Source organism: Marmota flaviventris, chromosome 2 (assembly GCF_047511675.1).
Source record: "Marmota flaviventris isolate mMarFla1 chromosome 2, mMarFla1.hap1, whole genome shotgun sequence".
NCBI lineage: Eukaryota > Metazoa > Chordata > Mammalia > Rodentia > Sciuridae > Marmota > Marmota flaviventris.
Window position 1 is genome coordinate 70,108,196 of NC_092499.1, and position 22,518 is coordinate 70,130,713.

General features: G+C 33.6%; 1 protein-coding gene across 1 annotated transcript in view; it reads left to right on the top strand.

Annotated features, from left to right (window-relative positions):
* The window catches only part of Kcnh5 (potassium voltage-gated channel subfamily H member 5), a 283,319-nt gene that overhangs the window by 212,021 nt on the left and 48,780 nt on the right, over window positions 1-22,518 (top strand). The window contains exons 9-10 of the mRNA XM_027929653.2: window positions 4,353-4,605; window positions 20,599-20,795. Coding sequence (XP_027785454.1) covers window positions 4,353-4,605; window positions 20,599-20,795 — 450 coding nt within the window. The remainder of the gene's footprint in view (window positions 1-4,352; window positions 4,606-20,598; window positions 20,796-22,518) is intronic.

The following is a 22,518-nucleotide window of genomic DNA, read 5'->3' on the forward strand; positions in this document are numbered from 1 at the left end:
AAAAGCCATGCTTAATTCATTCCCTCCAGACACTCGTCTTCTTCATCGCCATTTGCACATTAGAGGTTTGTGAACTGAGGAGCAGGAGCAGTAATCCACTGAGGCGGAAGCTCTTGCACCTTATTATCCTGTGAAATTCTATTTTTCTTTCAGGTGAAATTGCCTTTTCTCTTTCAAATCCATATGGGAGATTAAAGACTGAGATTATTGAGACCATATAAGATACTCTCATTCACAATTGGTTAGAGAAATTTAGTACACCTTTTCCTGAGAAGCAATTTTGCAAGAGCCTTAAACATGCTTTATATTTTACTCACTAATTTTGTTTCTAAAAATCTGTGCTTTGCTGATCTGATATAAGCAGGATATTTGTTGTATCCTGGTTTAAGAAAGGGAAAGCAGGATATATCGATGTTAAATGTAATGTGATGGTTAAATTGTGCTATGACTATGATGGAACAATATGCAATGAATGATTGAAATTGTATTTTTAAGTATTTTATGGCATGTACATTTTGATTGATTATAATTTTGAGTGATCATAGTATAAAATAAAACTTTAGAGGATAACAAAAGTTGTTATGCAAGATATATAAAATATTTTGCATATTTTATATAGTGAATATTAGGGTACATTTTAAGATATATTCACAGAGTATCTAAGAGAAAGGACAAAACTCTGAGTCTTTGACTCTCTGTAATCAATATTTCCTTAGTGGATCTTACTTTAATTTCTTGGCTTCTGTGGTGGTTATCATATTTAGAGTCCCTCTTTTTCTAAGGTTTTTCAACATTACTAATACCATAATGGATCAAGGTGATAGAGGGGAGAAACATTTATCAAAAATTCACTCTAAATATCTAACTCAAGTCCTTTTCATTTATTCACAGAAACTTGCATTTCAAATTAGATGACTTCCCCTTAGCAAATAATAATGGAATATAAAGAACTTAGCAATAAATTCTTATGTCTTTATCAACACATTCAAATATGCAATACATTTATTGAAGCTAAAATTAATGTATGTAGAAATGGAAAGCAAATTTCCAACAAAATCTTGGCTATTCAGTGGTAGAAGTGGGGTATTAATAGCTTATAAATAAACTATGGATTTGAATTATTTGACCTTATATAGTTTCTAGAAATCAGTATTTATGTTCTTGCAGTACATAGAGAACCAAAAACATCCAAATGTGTCAGATGTTATATTTTATTGCTGGTTGATCTTCATTCGGGAATATGGCTTCAGAGATAGGACGCAAGAACTTTTGCTAGTAATTTGTTTAAAAGACCTCAGAAGATCACATAATATTTATAAGATACATTTGCCTTATCTGTAAAAATGGAGCATTGGATAAGGCACTGCATAGTATTAACACACATAGACAAAGCAGTGCTCAATAACTGTAGTTGAATGAATGAATGGCTGCCTAGCAGGGATTCTTCCAGCATAGATTTTGCTTGTATCTGTCTTATATATTGGGCATAAGGTATGTTTTTTTTCAAAATACTAAAAATATATTTTTTAGCTGAAGACAAATGTGTAAAATCTCTAGTAATAATTCTGTTACTATTTTATGTTATTAAAAAATAACAACAAATCACAACACCTCTGACTCTCATTTTTGTCTTTAACATATTCCTAAATTTTGTGATGATTCTGTGTAGAAACTGTATTTATGGCCAAGAAAGGGATGCTATGTGCTTTGACAAATATCAGAGAAGACTGGGTAGAAAAAGAGAGGATAGGTTGTGCTTGAGAAGGGGAAAGCATATGTGAGGGTCAGGAGAGAGCATGGCAAATTGGGTGGGGAGAAAGATGTGGCCTTGGAGGGAGGGAGTAGGGATGGAGGCTCCTGAGGTTCAGAGCCTTCTGTGCTTGGTTAGAATTTTGGCTTTACCTGGTGGGAAAGCAAGGCATCAGATATTTTAAGAAAGTAACCATAACATGATCATATTTGTTTTACTACAAATTCATTTTATCTTAGTGTTGAGTTTAGACTTTTGGAGCCTGAGGGATATCTGCTATGATACCACTTGACCTTGGTTTTAATAATTATCATAAATAATATCAAAGAGTTTTTATTTTTCAAAATGTGGCATTCTCTCTTTTTTTTTTTTTTTTTGTTCAGGGCTGGTTTGCAAAGTTCTACATAATGGTTCCTTATATAGTCATAGCTCTTCCAAAGGGAAAACTTATTGCCTCTCTTAATTAAGAATCTATTTAATTTAAAATTATCCTGATGTGAAGAGGGGAGAAATAATCAACTCTGGAGACAAACAAAAGTCACTTTTAACCTGAATATTTTCTTCTGCCATGTAATTGTATTTGTTGGTACTATAAGATGCCCATTAGGGAGCCTGAGCAGAAGAAATTGGATCTGACAGTCAAGACAGAATACATTGAAACTGGGACCACTGGTCTAAGTTTAAGAGCTACTTTGAATGATATTTTTATTCTATCACATAAAACTAAATTTTTCCTTGCTTAAGAAAGTTATTAGTGTTTTCATTTCCAGGGTAAATAATGCTGTACTTACATTTTGATAGCAGACACACCATGTCAGGCACATATTCTATGTAGGGTAGGGGAAGAAGCTTTCCACTGGGTGTGACTGGTTGACCTATTTTAACACTTGGTTTTGACTTGCCACCTAGAGCTTCCAGACATAAGTATATACCATCCATCACAATGATCAATGAGCTCGGGTCGTAAGTGGAGCAAAACAAAATAGAGATGATGCATTTAAAATATAATAAAAAAATCCTCTCTTGAAAAGCCACTTAACAGAGAATATTGTAAATATTGAAAAATTCCAATTGTAATATGAATGCTAAAAGAAAGTACTAAAAGAACAGAAAATGACTCTTAACCAAATGAATCTAAAACAATGAAAAAAGTCCTTTGTGGTAAATGGATAGAAACAGAGCAGTCCATTTTCCATTAAACTATTCAGTGTAATGTGTATGTATATGTGTATTTTAAAAATATGTTATTTTAGTTTTTTGCTTTCCTGGACCAAATTTCACTTTCAACTTGAGTGCTTATAATATCTTCAGATACATAATAAAATATTTTCTTAATTCCATTTGGAAATTTAACAAACCCCCCAGATGTAGGCTTTAGACAGGGGTGGAAAGTGAAACAAGTAAGTTGCTTTTGAAGAAAGTAAAGCAATAATAAACTGTAGAAATACACGTGTTCCAAAGGGATAATAAAAGCTAGCATTTCTTTAACCTTTTAGCCAGGCTAAACTGGAGTGTATTCATGCCCTTTTACTTAATTTTTGTAATGAGCTTATGATATAAGCACTGTCTTTATTCCCACTGAAATCCCATCAAAGAAAAACATTATAAAGAGTAGGTTACCAAGGGGGTTGGGGAAGGTCTCTAAATGAGTTCACAACTATATCTCAGAAGTGGGTAGTGGCGACTTCTGTAATCACATCCAGCTCAGTAATGTTCTGATTAAATGTGATGAGGTTGTCCATTTTAACCAGGGTATTTAAATGCCCTGTTGGAAATAAAAGCCAATAAAAGCTCTCTATGCCTCACTTTCTAAGAATGATTCTGCCATGTGTCCCTCTTCTAAAGGATGCCTAGAGCTTGCATTCTGCTACTGCCCTCAGCAATCTCGAGGAGTCAAAGATGGGAAGGAGCAAAGACTCCTATGCAAAATGATGTGTCCCCTGCTGATGCTGACATTTCCAGTTACCAAAGCCCTATGGAAGGCTGGTGAATGCCTTTTTCATCCTTGAATATATATATATATATACACACACACACACACACACATATGTGTGTGTGTGTATGTGTGTAAAAGGAAAATATTTTAGACAAAAGAAAACATAAGAATAAAGCTATGTCAGCTAGCAAGTTGAATTCCCAAAGTGCTTTGGTTGATTATAGTTAGCAAATATGAATCTGCCCACAATGGATGGTTCATAGTATCAAATATCAGTTTAGTTATGACATAGTTGTGACATATCAATTAGACTAAAATGAATGTTAATATCATTTTTTAATTGGCTCTTTGATGAAATGGTAGTAACTTTTTTCTGGGGCCCTTTCTGATCACAAGACTATGTTTTTGTCATGGGGAGACCGATTCTCTTCTTGAAGCATTCATTATGGAGTGTTGTATTATAATAACCCACATGAACATCAGCCTATTTCACTAGATTATTAGCTCCTTGAGACCGGAGTTGTGTCTTGTTAATTTTGCCTTCCCAGGAATTAGTAGAACATGCAGTAGACATCATCATAGTCAATAAATATTTGTTGGATTTTTTTTTCCTGAAATGGCCCCTTTCTCTTTACCTCTCACTTAATCATCTCTCACTTTCTTCAGGTCCTCTCCATCTGTCCCAAAGACATGAGAGCTGATATCTGTGTTCATCTAAACCGGAAGGTTTTTAATGAACATCCTGCTTTTCGATTGGCCAGCGATGGGTGTCTGCGAGCCTTGGCAGTAGAGTTCCAAACCATTCACTGTGCTCCTGGGGACCTCATTTACCACGCTGGAGAAAGTGTGGATGCCCTCTGCTTTGTGGTGTCGGGATCCTTGGAAGTCATCCAGGATGACGAGGTGGTGGCTATTTTAGGTACTGTGAACTTTCCTAATGTAGTAGTAAATGTGGAATGGTTTTAGAGATTTTCACTTGTCAGCTTTTTTAAACAGAAATTTCCTTTGTTTGGTGATTTTGGAAATTGGGTCACTAATGAGGTGATGAATCTCAGTGAAAACTAGGAATGCTGCTTCAGCAAAGAACATTCGTATCAGTCACAGCCTAATGGGCTGTGAGAGGGTTTGATTAAACTTTGGCAATAGTAGAACAGTACCTTTAAGCTATAGCTGCTTACAGCCCAAAGTGCTTTATAATCCCATGTTGGTAAGTGTGAACTGGATTTTGGAATGATCATCAAGTTAGTAACTCAGGGAGTTAGTCTCAGAGGGGTAATAGACTTATCTAGTTCAACCCTTTCCTTAAGAGGGGAGCCAACCAAGGCCCAGAAAAGTTTAGTGACTTGCCCAGCTAATAAATAAACAAGTTAGCTCGAGTATACATCATCTTACTCTTTATCTTTCTGCCTCATCTCAGTGTACCTAAGTAGTAAGATGAAGGAGGAGGAAGTTAATGAGTCTGATCCCTTACTGACATTTAGGTTTATAAAACTTGTTCTATCCATCCATCTTCATTAGCCAGGAAAATGATTTATCTAATAATAACTTTATTCTAAAATTCAGAGACCCAGGAAATAGTTATGCTAACAACGACACAAAGGAATCAATGGTGCATGTGACAAAATAAGAAGTGTACACATGTGGGCATGGGGTAGAAGATACAGCTTGGTAAAAAATTGCTAAGTGAACTTTTAGATCACTTTCTGCTCAAATATCTAATGCAGGATCATGAAATCCACGTAGGTATGCAAAGAGGCCAAAATGAGGTCAGACAAGAACCATCCCTTGTTTTTTCTCAGGTAAAATAAGAATTTCAGGATGTCAACTCCATTTTGATCACATTTTTCATGGTTTGTGTCTCGTGAAAAATGATCTCAATCTTTAAACTATTGGATTTTTAGCTACTGAGGTCAACCTACCATAGCTTGAATGCCACTTATTCTCATAAGGAAAAGATTGACCGATGGATTTTTAGAAACTATAAAAGCAAAACTGAAAACTGATTTCAAGTCCAACACAAAAATGAAAAACTGATTTCAAAAGGCACAATTACTTGAAGAAGACAGAATTCAGAATCGAGAAGAAATGACCTTTCCTAGGAAAACAGTTTCTGTAAAAAATCGAGTGATAGAAAATGGACCAGGCTTGTGAATGACTGAACAGCATTGTTTGTAAACCTTTTCTTCACTGCTTACAAACATTAGAGTTACAATTAAACTTCTTCTAGGAGCTGTTTTTTAAAAAATGCATTCGCAAGAAAAAGAACACAGCGCTTTTGGAATCCTCTGTGTGCTTAGTGCTCAGGGTGTGCTTAGTGCTCCTTAGTGCTTGTGTGCTTTGTTAATTGGAGAATAAAGGAAGCATAGATAATGCTTCATAAGAAGTGCACACATCACCAACATGATCCTTTGTGGCAAAACAAAGCATCTCCATTCTGCAACCATTCTTGTTTGCTTAAAGAGGAGGATAAGAGACAGATGTCTTTTATTTTCCTGAATGGTTCATGTCAATGGGGGGTGGTGGGAAAACAGACATCAAATATACTGCATGAGAGTGAGTACTGTCACCGTAAATTACCTCAGCTTGTAGATGCATGATCATTTGTTTTGCACCATTTTCTTCATTACAGCTGCACCTTGGTAACTCCTTTTCTGAAAGAAGGTTGGAGAAAGCCCGGAGTACAGTGCCTCTGGGCTGGGTCTGTTAAAATGGAATCATTTGCTCAGTGAGACAGACAAAATGCATTTTCCTTTCATTTTAGAATAAAATGGTAACTGGTTCTGCCCAATGACACAGTAAAAATGAACACGGGGCCCCTGGATATTGGACCAGCCTTGTCATCTATCTGCCACATTCTATTTCTTGGAGTGTGTGCTTTTTTGTTCTTCATCTTCAAAAATCTTGTGATTCGGAGAAATTTTCATGTCTTGGATTCATGAGTCAAATTGCATGGGTATTTCTCTGGCACCCTTCTTTCTTCTTTTTCCATAGGCCTGTAAGAAAGACTAATTCAACTGAGAGGTAATTAGATTGGGTTTTTGTTTTTTGGTTGACATTCAAAATGTTTGAGTACTGTTTTAAGGAAGGGGGAGGGGAAATTCTAGTTTAACCAGTATCACATCTAATAGTTCGGTGACTCTTTCTTTTAGTTTTTCTTTCTCTTCTTATTTTTTTGGAAAAGAAAAATAGTAAGTATGAGCAGGGTGTATACTGTAATTTTTGTCTCCATCTACTCATCCATCTATTTTTAGGTTCTACCTTAATGAATAAGTTCATCAGGTTTTTATATCTTTACTTAGCAGGACTTGCTGTCTCCGACACCAAAGCATTTGCCAGTTGAAAAGTAGAGAAGGGAGGTCATTTCAAAATTAATTAGAATCTCTGAATCCAAAAACAGGTGCAGTTTTATTCTTTTGGATCCTTGCCTCTCTACAGTCTCTTGGTAGGTACGTAATTCTTTAGTGTGTCAAAAGTGCTAAGGAGTTTAATGAATAAGTTCTGAAGCATAACTAATTAATGGAAAGATTAAAAATGTAGTCAACAAATACCTCCTTCTTTTAACACCTGAGGACGGCTTCAAGATGTTTTTCTAAATAGGGCATTTGAGTATAATTGCAGTTCGTGTCTTTTGCCAACTTGAAGTTCTTTCAGTTCTTACACCTCCACCTTTTTTTGACCTTCCCACATTTTCTGAAACACAAAGAATTCCAAATTAAGTTCATGATGCATACATAATATTTTATATTCTTTAATGCCTTCTTACTTTTTAGTTCCTACTCTATAATTACTTAATGCGAACAGATTTATTGGTATGGTTGAAATAGCCAGGTTACTTCTAACTGTCTTGACAAGTATATTGTACCTTTCAGAGCCTATAAAAATAGCATTTCCCCACTAACAATAGACCCTACTCCTAAGACATTTGTTTTGTTGTATTCACATTTCATCTTTTCTCTCTTCATTGATTATTAGAATCACAGGATTAAAGTTCTTAAACTAAGATAATCTCTACCTTAAGGATCCTATTTGTAACTTCAGATTCCTAAAACGACCATGCTTGTGTATGAAGGGTTTTGGTAGAGAGGCCAAACATTTTTATATATTTGAGGGAAGGAGGAATAAGAGAGGAAAGGAAAGACAAATTAAATAAACTTAGAAATATTAGAAAGATGGTTTTAACACTTGGATCAAGATTCAATTTAAATTAGCACTTGTAATTTAAAATCCATCTCTTATACACATATGTACATTATCTGAGAAAACTTATAAATTATGGTTCACAAAATTCAAAGTCTGCTTATTTTTATTCCAAAAAGAAAAAACAATCTGAAATGTGAATGAATAATATTTTGCTATTTAGAGAATCTGTGAAAATGTGACTTTTATGCTGTGGTTAAGATTTTTTCCTGTATGCTTGCTATTAGACATCAAATGATTCACACTTTAAATCCTTAGAAAGGCCTTTCCCAAATTCTGAAAAATTGTTTTTCTGTGTATGTCCACATTTTTGTGTTTTTAAACGCTGAACTGTGAAATGTTTAGGATTATTCTACATATTATATAGATAAACTGTTCATTCAGACATTTTTATTGAGTAAAGCAATTGGTTTTTTTGTCTCTTCAAATACAAGCTTGTTCTATTTTAAATATTCTGAGAAACATTTATAACATTATTTATTTGGGATTCAAAGTGTGTACTTTCAGAGTTCCTCAGCCTTTAGATTATTTTTGATGAAATACAAATCTTTACAATTCTAGTAGTTTAGGCTCAACTTCAAACCCTCTCCCAGTACTCTTCAAAACTAAGTCTTTGTCCTTGGTATCTCTTAATCCTATCTTGGATATGTCTTCCCATGACAATTGCCTTATATGTCAACCTCCTTATTGGCATTCCTACCATGGCTTTCTAGAACCTTAAGATCAAAATGTATCTCCTGACTGGCCTGTGAGATCCTCTAGGCCCTGACCTCTGCCGTTCTTCCCAGTATATTTTGTGCCGTTCCCTGTACCTATCCTGTTCTTACCACACTGGATTGTAGGAAGCAGCCTGAATCCTATCAAACACTTACTGCTTTTGCAAGTGCCACTTCTGTTTAGAACACTTTTCCTAGTCTTTTTAGTTGTCTGTCTCTTGCTTCATCATTTACTCTCTCCTTTCTCATCCCAGTCTGGGGTAGGTACTTCCAGTGTGGATGTCTTACCGGGCTATTCGTGCATCCTGTTTTTATCTGTTACCTGTGTGCCCTCCCCTTGTGCAGTGAGCACTTGAAATGTTTTGCTCATTATTTTCTCACTGTCCTCTGTAATAGGATCCCTTAAACAGGTTCTCAGTAAAGGTTTGCTCAGGGCACCAAATGATACTTTACTCTGTCATTGAACTTTTTCTACTTTTTTTCCCCCAATTCTGGGTTCCTATCAAAAATATCATATTGCTCTGGGTGTGGTGGCACTGGTGGTGACTGTAATCCCAGTGGCTTGGGAGGCTGAGGCAAGAGGACAGCAAGTTCAAAGCCAGCCTCACCAACTTAGTGAGGCCCTAAGCAACTTAGGGAGAACTGTCTCAAAAAAAGAAAAAAAAAGGGTGGGCTGGGGATGTTGCTAGGTGATTAAAACCCCCTGGGTTCAATACCTAGTACCAAAACAAAATGAGAAAAACAAACAAACAAACAAACACAACACACCTATGTTGTGTTCTGTTAACACAATTTCCATTTACTCTGTATTTTATGTTGAAACACTGATTACTTTCTGTTTCTCTTTTGTCTAGATGCTTATAATAAATATGTATTTTCTGAAAACTTCTAGCTTTAGCTTAGGTCTTTTATGGGCTGGGGAAACATTTTCTTGCTGTTACTTGGGCATTTTGAATACAGAAAACAGGAAGGGTCAAGGTATTCTAAGTATCTCAGGCCTCTTTAAACACTGTAATGTTTCTTCTTTCTTGTTCTCTATCAGGGATCCCTATTACTGAGAAATAATCTAATTGATACCCTTGCATTAACCATGGTAGGAAAACTAAATGACACTTATTGAATAGGATTTAGCTGTAATTCCTAAAAGTGGCATTTGCTTTTTCCAGAAACTAGAAATGGATGGTTCTAAAAAATTCTAATTAATCTTTTTAGAAAATAAACATTTAAAAATTAAAAGGCTTAAAGAAAAAAAATCATATCTGTAGTTAGTAAATGAGCCTCACCAATACCTAAGTAAAATATCAAGTCTAATGACGAATTTTGACTTTAATATTTCTTACCAAAACTTTTAAAGTGTTTTTGAAGTATATACTCAGGACCATTGGAAGTCTGACTTAAAATACCAATAGTTATTTATTAAACACTCATTGTTTTATAATCATCATTACATCAAATCATTTGGTTAACCTTGTGAACTAAGTGTTGTGGTTTTCTTACAGTTGAAACTGAGACGTAATATCAAGTGACTCACCCTAGATCATACCAAGTAAGGTAGGCATGGGTTTTGAGTCCAGATCTCTGATTCTATGTCCATGCTTTGAGCATTAAATTATAAAAATTATGCTTTGATAACAGGAATTTTTGGATAGTATTTTGAAATTGTACAATTGTTTGGCTTAGTCTGAAACAAAAACCAGAGTGCCTATATTACATTTATCAATTTGTTTCCTTTTATTTAAAAAGATTTCTCTAATAACACTGCTAAGAACTGTACCATAACAGTATATATTACAAAAATCCTTCACCAAATGTTATTGGAGAAACTAGTCAAAGTATAAGCTGGCTAAGTCAGGTACTAAGTATCTAAAAATGTGGGCTTCCTCCAAGTGACTCGTTTTCCACTAAAGAGGTATTTAAGGCTCAAGAGAATGTGAATCTCATGAGCCCTAGAACATAAGATAGAGATATTAAGTTCTGCTTCCATCTTTCATTGGAGTCATAGAAGAGTTGACAGCCCAATTAAGTGAGTATTAAAGCAGACATTAATCTTTTAAGAATGTTATAAAGTAACAAGCACGGCCACAAATTGTTTACAGGTAGAGTCCTTACACAGGCCTTGGGACTTGAGTCAGTCCTTTTTGCTGGCATCTTTGTTCTTTCCTTAAGAGTCAATATTATCTCCACGGGCAGGGCCTGGGTATAATTTGGTGAGTTTGGACATATGCAAAACTCATGATACCATCACTGCCATTAAGGTAATAGACATACCCAACACCTTCCAGAGTTTTCTTGTGTGCTTTTAATTTTTTTTTTGTGTGTGTGTGTGGTAAGAATACTTAACATGACATCTGCTTTCTTATCAAATTATAAAGTTCACAGTACCATATTGTCAACTATAGGCTCTATGCCATATAGCAGATATCTATAATTTATTCATCTAGCATAACTGAAACTTTATGCCTAATGAACAGCAAGTTTCCATTTCCTCTATTTCTGTTTCCTGGCAAGCAATATTGTATTCTCTGCATATATGAGCTGCACAATGGTAGATACTTCATATGAGTGATATCATGTGGTATTTGTCCTTCTGTGACTAACTTGCATTTCTGTAACTTACTTAAGTTACTTTTGTAACTTCACTCAATATACTGCTTTCCAGGTTCATCAGTGTCATTGCAAATGGTGAAATTTCCTTCTTTTTAAAGACTCATTAATATTCCATTGTGTCTATATACCACATTTTCTTTATCCATTCATCTGTTGATGGACACAAGTTGCATTTATATCTTCCTATTTTGAATATTGCTATAACGAACATGAAGGCGTAGATATCTCTTTGAGGTTCTGATTTTAATTCTTTTGGATGTATACCCAGCAGTGGGATTGCTCACTCAATAGGTTAGAGTGAGTGTTAGGGCTAGGATGTCAGAAGCCTTAATTCAATGTTGTGAACAGGATAATCATTGTTTGTTTCGTGTGACAGATGAAAAAATTAAAAACTTGATTATAATCTTAATATTATTATAGGCTTCAACTCCAAGTTATTTCTTATAAAAAGAAAGTAATAGTTTCAAGATGTAACTGATTTTCAATTTATTTTTTTGCTTGGATTTCTTTTTATATAATATCCTACTAACATTCATAATACAGTGCCCAACTTGTGATTCTCAGTCTGTTTATTATCATTTCTTTCATCTTCTTAAAGATAACTACCACTACCTCTTAATATTTCATTTTATTTCTATTTAGTAAAAGAAGGAGAGTTTTTCTTTCTTTGTATAAATAAGAATACATGAGCTAAATCAGTTATTTTCTTTCTAGTAAAAATGAACTACTATTTTGTTCAAAGTACCTTTAGTTTTTAATTCATTATAACTGTTTTCAACAGAATGATTTTGGATTTATACCACTAAAAGACTGAAAGACATAATTTTTAAATGTTTTGAAAGCTTTTATTCTAACACACATATATAATTTCTTAATGATTACTCTTTTGTTCTTTCTATTCCCCCTTGAAAATATTATTTTATGACACCTGTAGTTTGAAAATAGTCTATTTAAAATAATATTAAATAATATTGTTTAAAAACATCTTGTTAGGTTAAGAATGACTTTTTGTGCATATGTTTTTATAAGAGCCAGCTGCAATGTTTACTTATTGCAAATGACTAACAAAGTGAACATAGTCACGTCCAATATTTTCTTCGTAATTTTCTATTTTATCTACCTGTTACTGAATGTAGGGTATTGAAGTCCCCTAGTATTGTGATATTGCTGTCCACATCTTCATTAATATTCATGAATATTTATATATTTAAGTGCTCCGTTGTTGGGTGCACATATATTTATAATTGCTATGTCTTCTTGACAAATTTACCGCTTTATTATTAAATAATGAACTTCTTTGTCTCTTATAGCAGTTTTGACTTGAAGTCTGTTTTATCTGATTTAAGCATAGCTGCTTCTAATCTCCTTGGGTCAATATTTCATGGAATATCTTTTTCCATCCCCTTACTTTCAGTGAGTGTCCTTAAAATCTAAAATGGATTGGTGGTAAACATTATGTAGTTAATTTTTGTTCTTTTTTTAATCCCATTCAGCCATTCTATGTCTTTTGATTGCATTGTTTAATCAATTTACATTCAGTGTTATTATTTTGCTATTTGTTTTCTGGTTATTTTGTAGCTTCTTGCTTCCTCTTTTATTCTCTACCTTTATGATTTAGTGATCTTCTGAAGTGCTAAGTTTTGATTCCTTCTCTTTCCCATTGTGTATCTGCTCTATATTTTTGCTGTGTGGTTACCATGAGGCTTATATGAAATATTTTATAATAGATTATTTTAATCTGATAACAAATTCAGTTGCATGAAAATTCTCTAGACATTATCCCTCCACACACAAAATTTATATTTTAATTGTTAAAATTTACATCTTCTATATTATATATTCATTAATAACTTATTATAAAGTTGTTTTCATCTATTTCGAAGTTTAATCTTCATACTAGAGATCTGAAAAATTTACACACCACCACTACCGTGATGAACTATTCTGAATTTGATTATGTATTCATCTCCACTCCTGAGTTCATTCTTTCAAATGTTTTCACGACTGTATTTTTCATCCTTTCCTTTCTGATAGAAGAACTCCGTAAGCTTTTCCTATAAGGCAGATCTAGTAGTGACAACATCATAATGGATAGAAAACAACTGAAAGATTTTCTACTAACATAATATAAGGCAGTGAAGCAAATTCTCACACCACTTCTTTTAAACATAGTATTGGAAGTACTAGCAAGAGCAGTCAGAAAGAAAGGGCAGTGTCTGTTGTATTCTAGTATGGCAATATGTAAATCAATGGATGTGCAACTGATGTGATTCTGCAATCTGTATATGGGGTAAAAATGGGAGCTCATAACCCACTTGAATCAAATTGTGAAATATGATATATCAAGAACTATGTAATGTTTTGAACAGCCAGCAATAAAAAATTAAAAAAAAAAAGGAAGCACATTGGGAATAAATAGTGACGATAAAACAAAACAAAAAAAAAAAAAAAAAAAAGAAAGGGCAGTAAAGAAGGGCATACAAATTAGGAAGAAGTAAAATTATTCCCATGATCCTAAATGTAGAAAACCCCAAAGATTATACAACAAAACAGGTAAAACTAATAAATGAATTCAGTAAGGTTTCAGGATACAAAGTCAACATACAAAAATCAGTAGCATTTCTATATATAAGTAATGACCTACCTGAAAAAGTAATTATGAAAACATCCTATTTAAGATATTATAAAATGTAAAATCCATAGGAATAAATTTAACTAAGGAGGTAAAAGATTTATGTAATTAAAACTTTGATGAAGGAGATAGAAGAAGACAAATATGTAAAGATATATGTGTTAAAGAATTGGAAGAATTAATACTGTTAAAATGTATATATTCCACAAAGCAATATACAGATTCAATTTAATCCCTATCAAAGTCTCAATGGCATTTTCACAAGAATAGAAAAAAAAATCCTATAATTTGTGTGGAACCACAAAAAATCTTAAGTAGCCAAAACAATAGTGAGAAAAAAAAATATCAAAGTCGGTAGCATCACACTTCCTGTTTAAAATTGTAGCATAAAGTTACGATAATCAAACAGCATGGTACTGGCATTAAAAACAGAAGATGGTGGAATGAGATGGACATCATTACCCAAAGTATATGTATGAAGACATGAATGGTGTGATTCTACTGTGTGTACAACCAGATATAAAAAATTGTGCTTTCTATATGTGTAATATGAATTGTAATGCATGTTGCTGTCATATATAACAAATTAAAATTTAAAAATTACAAATTAAAAAAAACCTGAGATAATAACAACAGAAACAAACAAACAAACAAAAACCCCAGAAACAGACAGATGGAGTAAAGAACCCAGAAATAAATTCAAATATACATAGTCAACTAATGTTTGACAAGGACATTTAGAGGAACCAATGGGGAAAGGATGGTTTCTTCAATAAATGGTCCCAGAAAACTAGATTTCCAAATGTAAAAGAATGAAATTGGACCCTTATCTTACACTATACATTAAAGTCAAAATGAATTAAAAAATCTAAATGTAAGACCTGAAATCATTAAGTTCCCAGAAGAGAGCATAGGACAAAATGGTCTTGGCATTGGTCTTGACTATTATTATTTGGATATCATACCAAAAGCTCAGACTATAAAAGCAATATAAATAAATGTGACCATATCACAAGAAAAGTTTTCTATATAGCAAAGGAAACAATCAACAAAATGAAAAGGCAATCTATGGACTGGACAAATATGTTTTCAAACCACATATCTGATAAAAATTTCCTATGTAAAATTTATGAAGTCTTACATCTCAATAATAAAACAAAGAAACAAAAACAACAAATAACACTATTTAAAAATTGGCAAAGGACCTGAGCAGACACTTTACTCCATAGAAGACAGAATGGCCAATGGGCACATTAGATGATTTTCAGCATCATTACTTATCAGGGAAATAGAAGACAAAATCATTGTAAAATATTACCTTGGGCTTAATAGGATAGTTTTTATGAAAAATTCAATACATAATAAATAGTGAGGGTGTGGGGAAGAGCGAATCCCAGTACACTTAGGTGAAAATGTAGATTTGTGCAGCCACTTTGGAAAACAGCATTGGTATTCCTAAAGGTGTATCAGCACCTTACAAAGACATCTACTCCCATGTCCATGTTCATTGCAGCATTATTTACAACAGCCAAGATATGGAAACAACCTAAGTGTCTGCTAATAGATGAATAGATAAAGAAAATATGGGAATATATATAGCATGCATGTATAAGTATCATTATATAGGTGACATGGAGTATAGAATATTATTCCCTGGAGGACATTTTCTAAGTTGAATAAACTAGACACATAAAGAAAAATATTGCCTGATTTCATTTATATGTGGAATGTAAACAAACAAATAAAGGCCAAATATATAGAGATATAAGATAAAATGATGGTTACCAGAATGGAAGGAAATGGGAGATGTAGGTCAGCAAATAGAAAATAGCACATATATACAATGAAGAAGTCTAAACAATCTGATGTACAGTATGAAAATTATAATTGATAAAATTGGATTTATTAGAGATATTTGTTAAATAAGTAGACTTTAACTGCTCTTGGCATGCACACACACAGACACATACACAGTAACTATGTGAGATGATAGTTATGTTAATTTCTTCACTATAGTAACCATTTTACTATCAGTATGTACCTCATAGCATCATTTTATAAATCTCAAATAGATACAGTACATCGATTAAGTCCACAGTGCAGAAGAATCATCAAATATAGCTATTGTTATACCCACATAAACACAGGAATCCTCTAAGTAGAGTTCAAGTGATATTTTTGTTAGGGACCTGTTGGGTACGTTCGTTAGCTATTCTCACTGATGAATAACTGATTTTTAAATATTTATTTTTATCCATGTAATTAGCTCACAAAATAACATGTCTCACATTAGAAAAAAACAAATGCTGGCATAAAATCAACACTGTAGGGGACCATAATCCCCAAACATATCATAATCTGCATTATTCCTTAAATTATGCTGTAACTCTGTCTCTGAAATGTCTTTAAATTTCCATTTTCCTACTATATGAATCTTTAACATTAACTTCTATTTTACAGTCCCATTTCCTGTGGTTTAGCAGTGAAATACTTCATAAGACTTGATGCAAAGAAGCGAGAAAATATAAATAGACCAAACAACAACTTTCATGTTGAGTGTGAGATTTTCTACTATTTTAGGCCTTTGAGGGAGGTTAGTTCGCTCAAGCTCTAAAATGTTTATAGCTGAGACTACTTGCACCCAGCAGGAGCTGACCTAAAAAGCAACATCAAATATTCTATAGTCATGAAAATGAAAGGAGTTCCTAGTTCTGAAAGTATGCAAAATCTTTGCAGTGAAGAAAAGGGTGCTTCTCTATTCAAAATTCCATCATGCATAATCCCACATCTTTACAATGGTAATATGCCTTGAAGGACATTAGCCCCCTTTGCTGCACTGTTAAACTAATTAATTGACTTACAAGTCAACTATCTCCCCAGCAGTGTTATAAAAGTTCTTGTGAACTGAGAACCTATTAGGTGACTCAAAAAGTTGGATAGAAGAAACCTATTTTGAAATGACTGATCAGATTAATATCTAATTTATATATTGCATACCCTAATGGAAAGTTTACGCCAGAAAAAATTAATATTGCTTATTTTGAAAAGTTAAATCAGATGTTAGGATTAGAAGTATTCACATCTGTTAATTTTGCTATGCTTCTATAACGTTTTTGGAAGAGAAGCCAGGGATAAAGTTTATCATGAGCTAATGTTCTAGTTTGTTATTGTTTTTTCCATAGCATGGATTTATTTCCTCATGATACCAAAAAGATACATAATTTAAATTTCAAAATTTTGTTAGAGATGGGGTAAGAATTTTAATTTTATCAGTTAGATAAAATACATAAGGATATATCTATTGCCTGTACAATTAAAAAGGTCTATATTGGTAAGGGGAAGTTACATTTATACATTGAGTTTCTTTAACCTGTTAACGATTCACTTTTAAAAACCAATGAATATTTGTTTGCTATTCTGCTTATCTATGTAAATATTTTATGAATTCAGTGTTACTAAAATATGTAAAGAAAAATATTTGCTATTTTAAAATAAAGTTTATGCAGATTCATTATAGAAAATTTTGGAAAACATTAGGAGTACAAAGAAGGAAATCAATAAACTTATCACATGAAGTAAGTTGCTATTATTATTTAAATATTTTCTTGTAGTCATATTTCTTTTGTTTTTTCTTTCAATTTATTGTCAATTGACAAATTAGTACTAACATACTATATATAACAACATAATTCTAACAAAATATACTTTGTATCTATCAAAATTCTTAAGAAAAAAAAGAAAAGGTGTATTTCTTAATTGACAATTCTTTTAGTCTTAGTACTTTAGTTTCATTATAGCTTTCACCATAATCATATAATCCTTTGTATCATTTTTTATTTGACATTATAACATAAGCATGCTATTTTAAAACATGTTTTAATTTTGTATTGTTACTTTACATATTTTTTTTTTTTTGCAATTTTCATTGTTTTGGGACCTATAGTTTCTTTTTCTTTTTTTTCCAACCTAGGGTTATGATTACTAACATTACCATGAATGTTACATATATTGGTTCTACTTTTTTGGTTGATTTCCAGAAATGAAATTACTGAGTCAAAGGCTTTGATTATAATTAAAGTGTTCCATACATGAGAATCAAATAGCTGAAAAATAATGAGCAATTATACATGGACCAGAGATTGTATTAGAATTGGTGATTTGAGAAAGGGTAATAGAAATGGATTATAAAGAAATGTTTCTTTTCCCACCCCTTTTAGGAAAAAGAAAAAGGTTAAAAAAAAAAAGCATAGTTTAGAAAGAGTAACAATGATATTAGATGGAAAAGACAAGTAAATCAAATCAATATTTTCAAAACTTGTTTTTTTTGGTAGCATTAGGTACTATGATAATATAATAGTTATTAATCTTTACAAAATAATATATGCAGATTGTAAGACAGACCTACCCATTGTCCCATAATACACAGAGATTTTGCCATTGTAATGAATTTGCTCCCGTGCTCTGTGTGTGTGTATATGTGTGTTTTGGGGGAAGGTACATAAAATGAGATTATACTGTATGTATTATGTGATACTATTTTATATAAAGTGAGCCTTCTCCCCATCACTTCTTAAAATTGATGCTATTTGGTGTCTGTCTGATATTTCATATTTTCTTTATTCTTTGACGTTTATCTTACTTCGTTTTATTGAACTATACTAAATGTCACTTCACTGAACATATTTGTAAGTAAATTTGGCGTTTCTGATTATGCAATTAGAATAAATACCTATAATTGGAATTTCTATTTCAAAGAGAATGCCATGTACAGATTTCTGAAATTCATCCTTGTTAGAGGATGTGGGGTCTGTCTTTAAAATTTCTATAGTAAAGTCTCCCTTAGGTTACCTTGATGCTGTATAGTTCTAGAGAACTAGAATTGAATACTAGATCTCTAATGCTCCTTGGACAAATGTGTGGGTTTTAATTAACTATGTCCTTCATCAGGGTCACTAACTATAAGGAATCTTTGGAGGGCCAGAAAGAAATGAATTACTCAAAATTAAATAAACACCTATGCTGGGTTATTTTATGCTCATGACATGATCACCTGGTAGTTTTAACCATCTTGATAGTATGTGTGTTTCCTCCTTCTACCCTCGAGTACCTCTTACTGTTGAGTCCCAAGCCCCATGGTTTTCTGCCTCCTAGCTGCCCATGTGGGACATCTTTCACTCAACCTCCCTGTTTCTCTCATTTTTCCCTCTCATTTCTCTGGGTTACACTATCTTTCCTCTATGTTGGTGTGATTGTTCTGAAGGATTTTATCTTTCTCCTCCCCCCATTATTTCTGATTTTAATTGGCTTGATGATAACAAATATTTGCTCATCTCCATGACTGGAGCACAGAGAGAAAACAATCAACAGAGTGTCTCTAGGAAGATTTTTTTCCACTTGGGTTTATTCCTCCTGTCTTTTCCACTTTAAAACTTCCCCACAGAAATCAAACAGAGAATGTCATGGGCTACACTTCGGGAAGCAAGAACTCTTGGGGAACTCCCTTAGCAGACAGGCATTTGGGGACCTCTGTCAGCCTGCTTTTCATTGCTGGTGACCAAAATACCTGACAAGAACAAGAGGAAAAGTTTATTTTGGCTCATGGTTTCAGAGGTTTAGTCGATGATTGGCAGCCTCCATTGCTCTGGCCTGAGGCGGGACAGAACATCATGGCAGAAGGGCATGACAGAGGAAGTGACTCTCCAGTGCTGGCCAGGATCAGAGGGAGTGAGGAAGGAACAAGGGGGACAGGAGATAATCCCCAAGGGCATACCTCCAAGAGACTTACTTCAAGTAGCCACACTCTATCTGACTACAGTTACCATCCAGAACAGTAGTGCTTCAAATTCTTAATCCATCAAATGGGTTAATCCACTGATAAGGTTTCAGTTCTTATAATCTAATTATCTTACCTCTCAACATGCCTGCATTAACACAGGAGTTTTGGGGCAACACCTCCTATTCAAACCGTAAAAGGACATTTGACTTTTCCTCATTCCCTTTGCTTGGACAGCTATATCCTCTTAATTTGGAATGGTGAATGCTTGTGTTTAGGCCAACACTAGATGATACTCTAAAATGAATAGATGATTTGTGTGATTTTAGAAATTTAAAAAGTCATCTACATTTGAATATAGTGTTGTATTCTTTATGAAAGATTTTATGGGATAACAAATCTGTTCCTCCATGTTTATCCCAAATCAGTTTCTTAAGCTTTGGAATTGTGTACGGGGAGCTCTGAATAAGATTTGGCTAAGTAGAAGGGCATCCTTTGGGGACTAGGTCATGGTAAGTTTTAGTTGGCTTGGAGCACAATACCTAGTTACTGAATAATATTAGTTTCAGATTAATAAAGGCTGTAATACAAGCCCTTACATATCACATTTTATTGTCATCTTAACTAGAAGGAGTGGAAGAAAGGGTAACCCTTAGAGGTAACCTTTGTTTCTTCTGCTCAGAATAGAAAAAATTAAGGTGGCAAAAGATAATGAAATTATTTGTTAAAATGAAATTTTTTACTTCTCTATTAGATAACAATTATACATGCCTCTCGAGGTTCCCATCAAAAACTCAATTTAGGGTGATGTTGTTCTACTTGTCTTGTGAAAGTATTGTACATTGTTATATATACATAGGTGGGATTGTACCCTCAGCTCTAAATTATGTTAAAAGACCATTATCACATGGGAAACTGGAATGTCAATAGCGAATATGATAGGAACTGCTGTAGAGACTTGAATTTGTATCTTACACTGTTTTCCAGGGAAAGGTGATGTGTTTGGGGACATCTTCTGGAAGGAAACCACCCTTGCTCATGCATGTGCCAATGTCCGAGCCTTGACGTACTGTGACCTGCACATCATCAAGCGAGAAGCCTTGCTCAAAGTCCTCGACTTTTATACGGCTTTCGCAAACTCCTTCTCGAGGAACCTCACTCTTACTTGCAATCTAAGGAAGCGGGTATGTTTTTAAATCTGCTTTCCTGTATTAGTACCCACAGGGTTCACATGCTGGGCTCTGTTAGAGCTGAGCAATGGAAAAGTTGATTCATTTTGCAAAAGCACATTCCCATCAATGTAAAGTGATATCATTTTCTTTTTTTATATATTTTGTTCAGTTTTTAAGGGAAACTGATGCCCTTATTATATGAGTGAATATTTGAGTCTTTATTATTTCAGATGTAAAATGAAAAACAGCCTTGAGGAGAAACAAATGAATCATAAACTAACAATGACAGTTCTTGGACTTGATAATGTAACCACAAAATCAATATCAGTGTCTTTTACGTTATTATATAGACTCCTTTAAAGCTGGTAAGGTTAATCAAGCTGGTTGCCTATTTTACATTCCCAACCCTCTTAAACCATCCTTCTCTTTTAATAATCAATTCACAAAGCTTATTCTCCATTAATCCTTTCAAAGAACACTATCTCAAAAATTAATTAGCCACTCTGACATATTCCAAGTATGTATAGGAATCCTTTATTTTGTACTGCTGCTCCAAACTTAATCTTCATTATAATTTTCTTTTTTTATTGATGAGTGTGACACAAATTTAATTTGCATAAAGAAATCTCCTAGCTATGATTTATAGGTCATCGGGCATTGACTAGGGCTCTTTTATTGCCAAGAAGGAAACACATGTTTGGATAGCTGCACTTAAGGAATTTCATCTAAAATAATTGATTCTTTATGGTGAAGTATTTTGCAATAACAATCCTTTCTTTCCACTATCTCTTAAATAAAACCTTCTCTGTAGTTAACATAGAGGGGAAAAAAAGTCAAGAGACAAATTAATGTCTATACTGTAGCAACATAGAAATGAACATCATTAAATCAACTTGATTCCTACTCAGGGTTCCAAGAGGAGACAAGACCAGCAGGTGTAGTATTTGTACTGGATGTGTTGCAATATCTGATCTATATTTGAACGACAGTTTCAGTTTATGCTTTTGTTAATAGTCATTGATTGAGCATGCAGAACCTGAGACAAGTAAATAGCTTAGAGAACACAAAGACTAACTTCAGATTCCCTATAATCAAGAAGCTTCAAGTGTGAATATGATGTGAAGCACAAATAATTGAACATTTAGGCGGTGATGAGATGCCAGACAACAACTACATATGGACCTTTCTTGCTTGTTTGTTAGGGAGTGCAGAGTCTCTTTGGACTACCATCTACTTTTCGCAATGACAAGTTCCTGGTCTACAGGGAGCCTGTTAGGAATCTGAAACTATATCCTAAGTCTGTCCAACCTAGAATCTGCCAGATTTTAAATCTTCTGCCTTCTTGCAAGATTACCAAAACCCCTATTTTTTGTCATTCCATCTTCAAGACAAATCTCATTTGTCATTGCCCTCCTGAAAACATGTTGTTTACCCTGTATCTCCTTTGATGTTTATAATAGTCCCGTAAAATAAAACAGGCAGTTTTACTTCTCTCAAAGTACAAGAGGAACCTTAGGGTCAGAGGGATTAATATTAAGACCAACCAATATATTTGCAATGGTAGGTTGCAAAAAAGGACAATTAAAACAAATCACCCACAGAAAATAAAAAATGAATGAGTCAATCATAAACCTCTACCTCCTCTTTTTCTCTTACACACAAACACACAAACTCTCTTTCTTCATTGGTCATGAGGGCAGAGTGCACATGCCAGTGTGGCTGCCTCTGAGAGAAA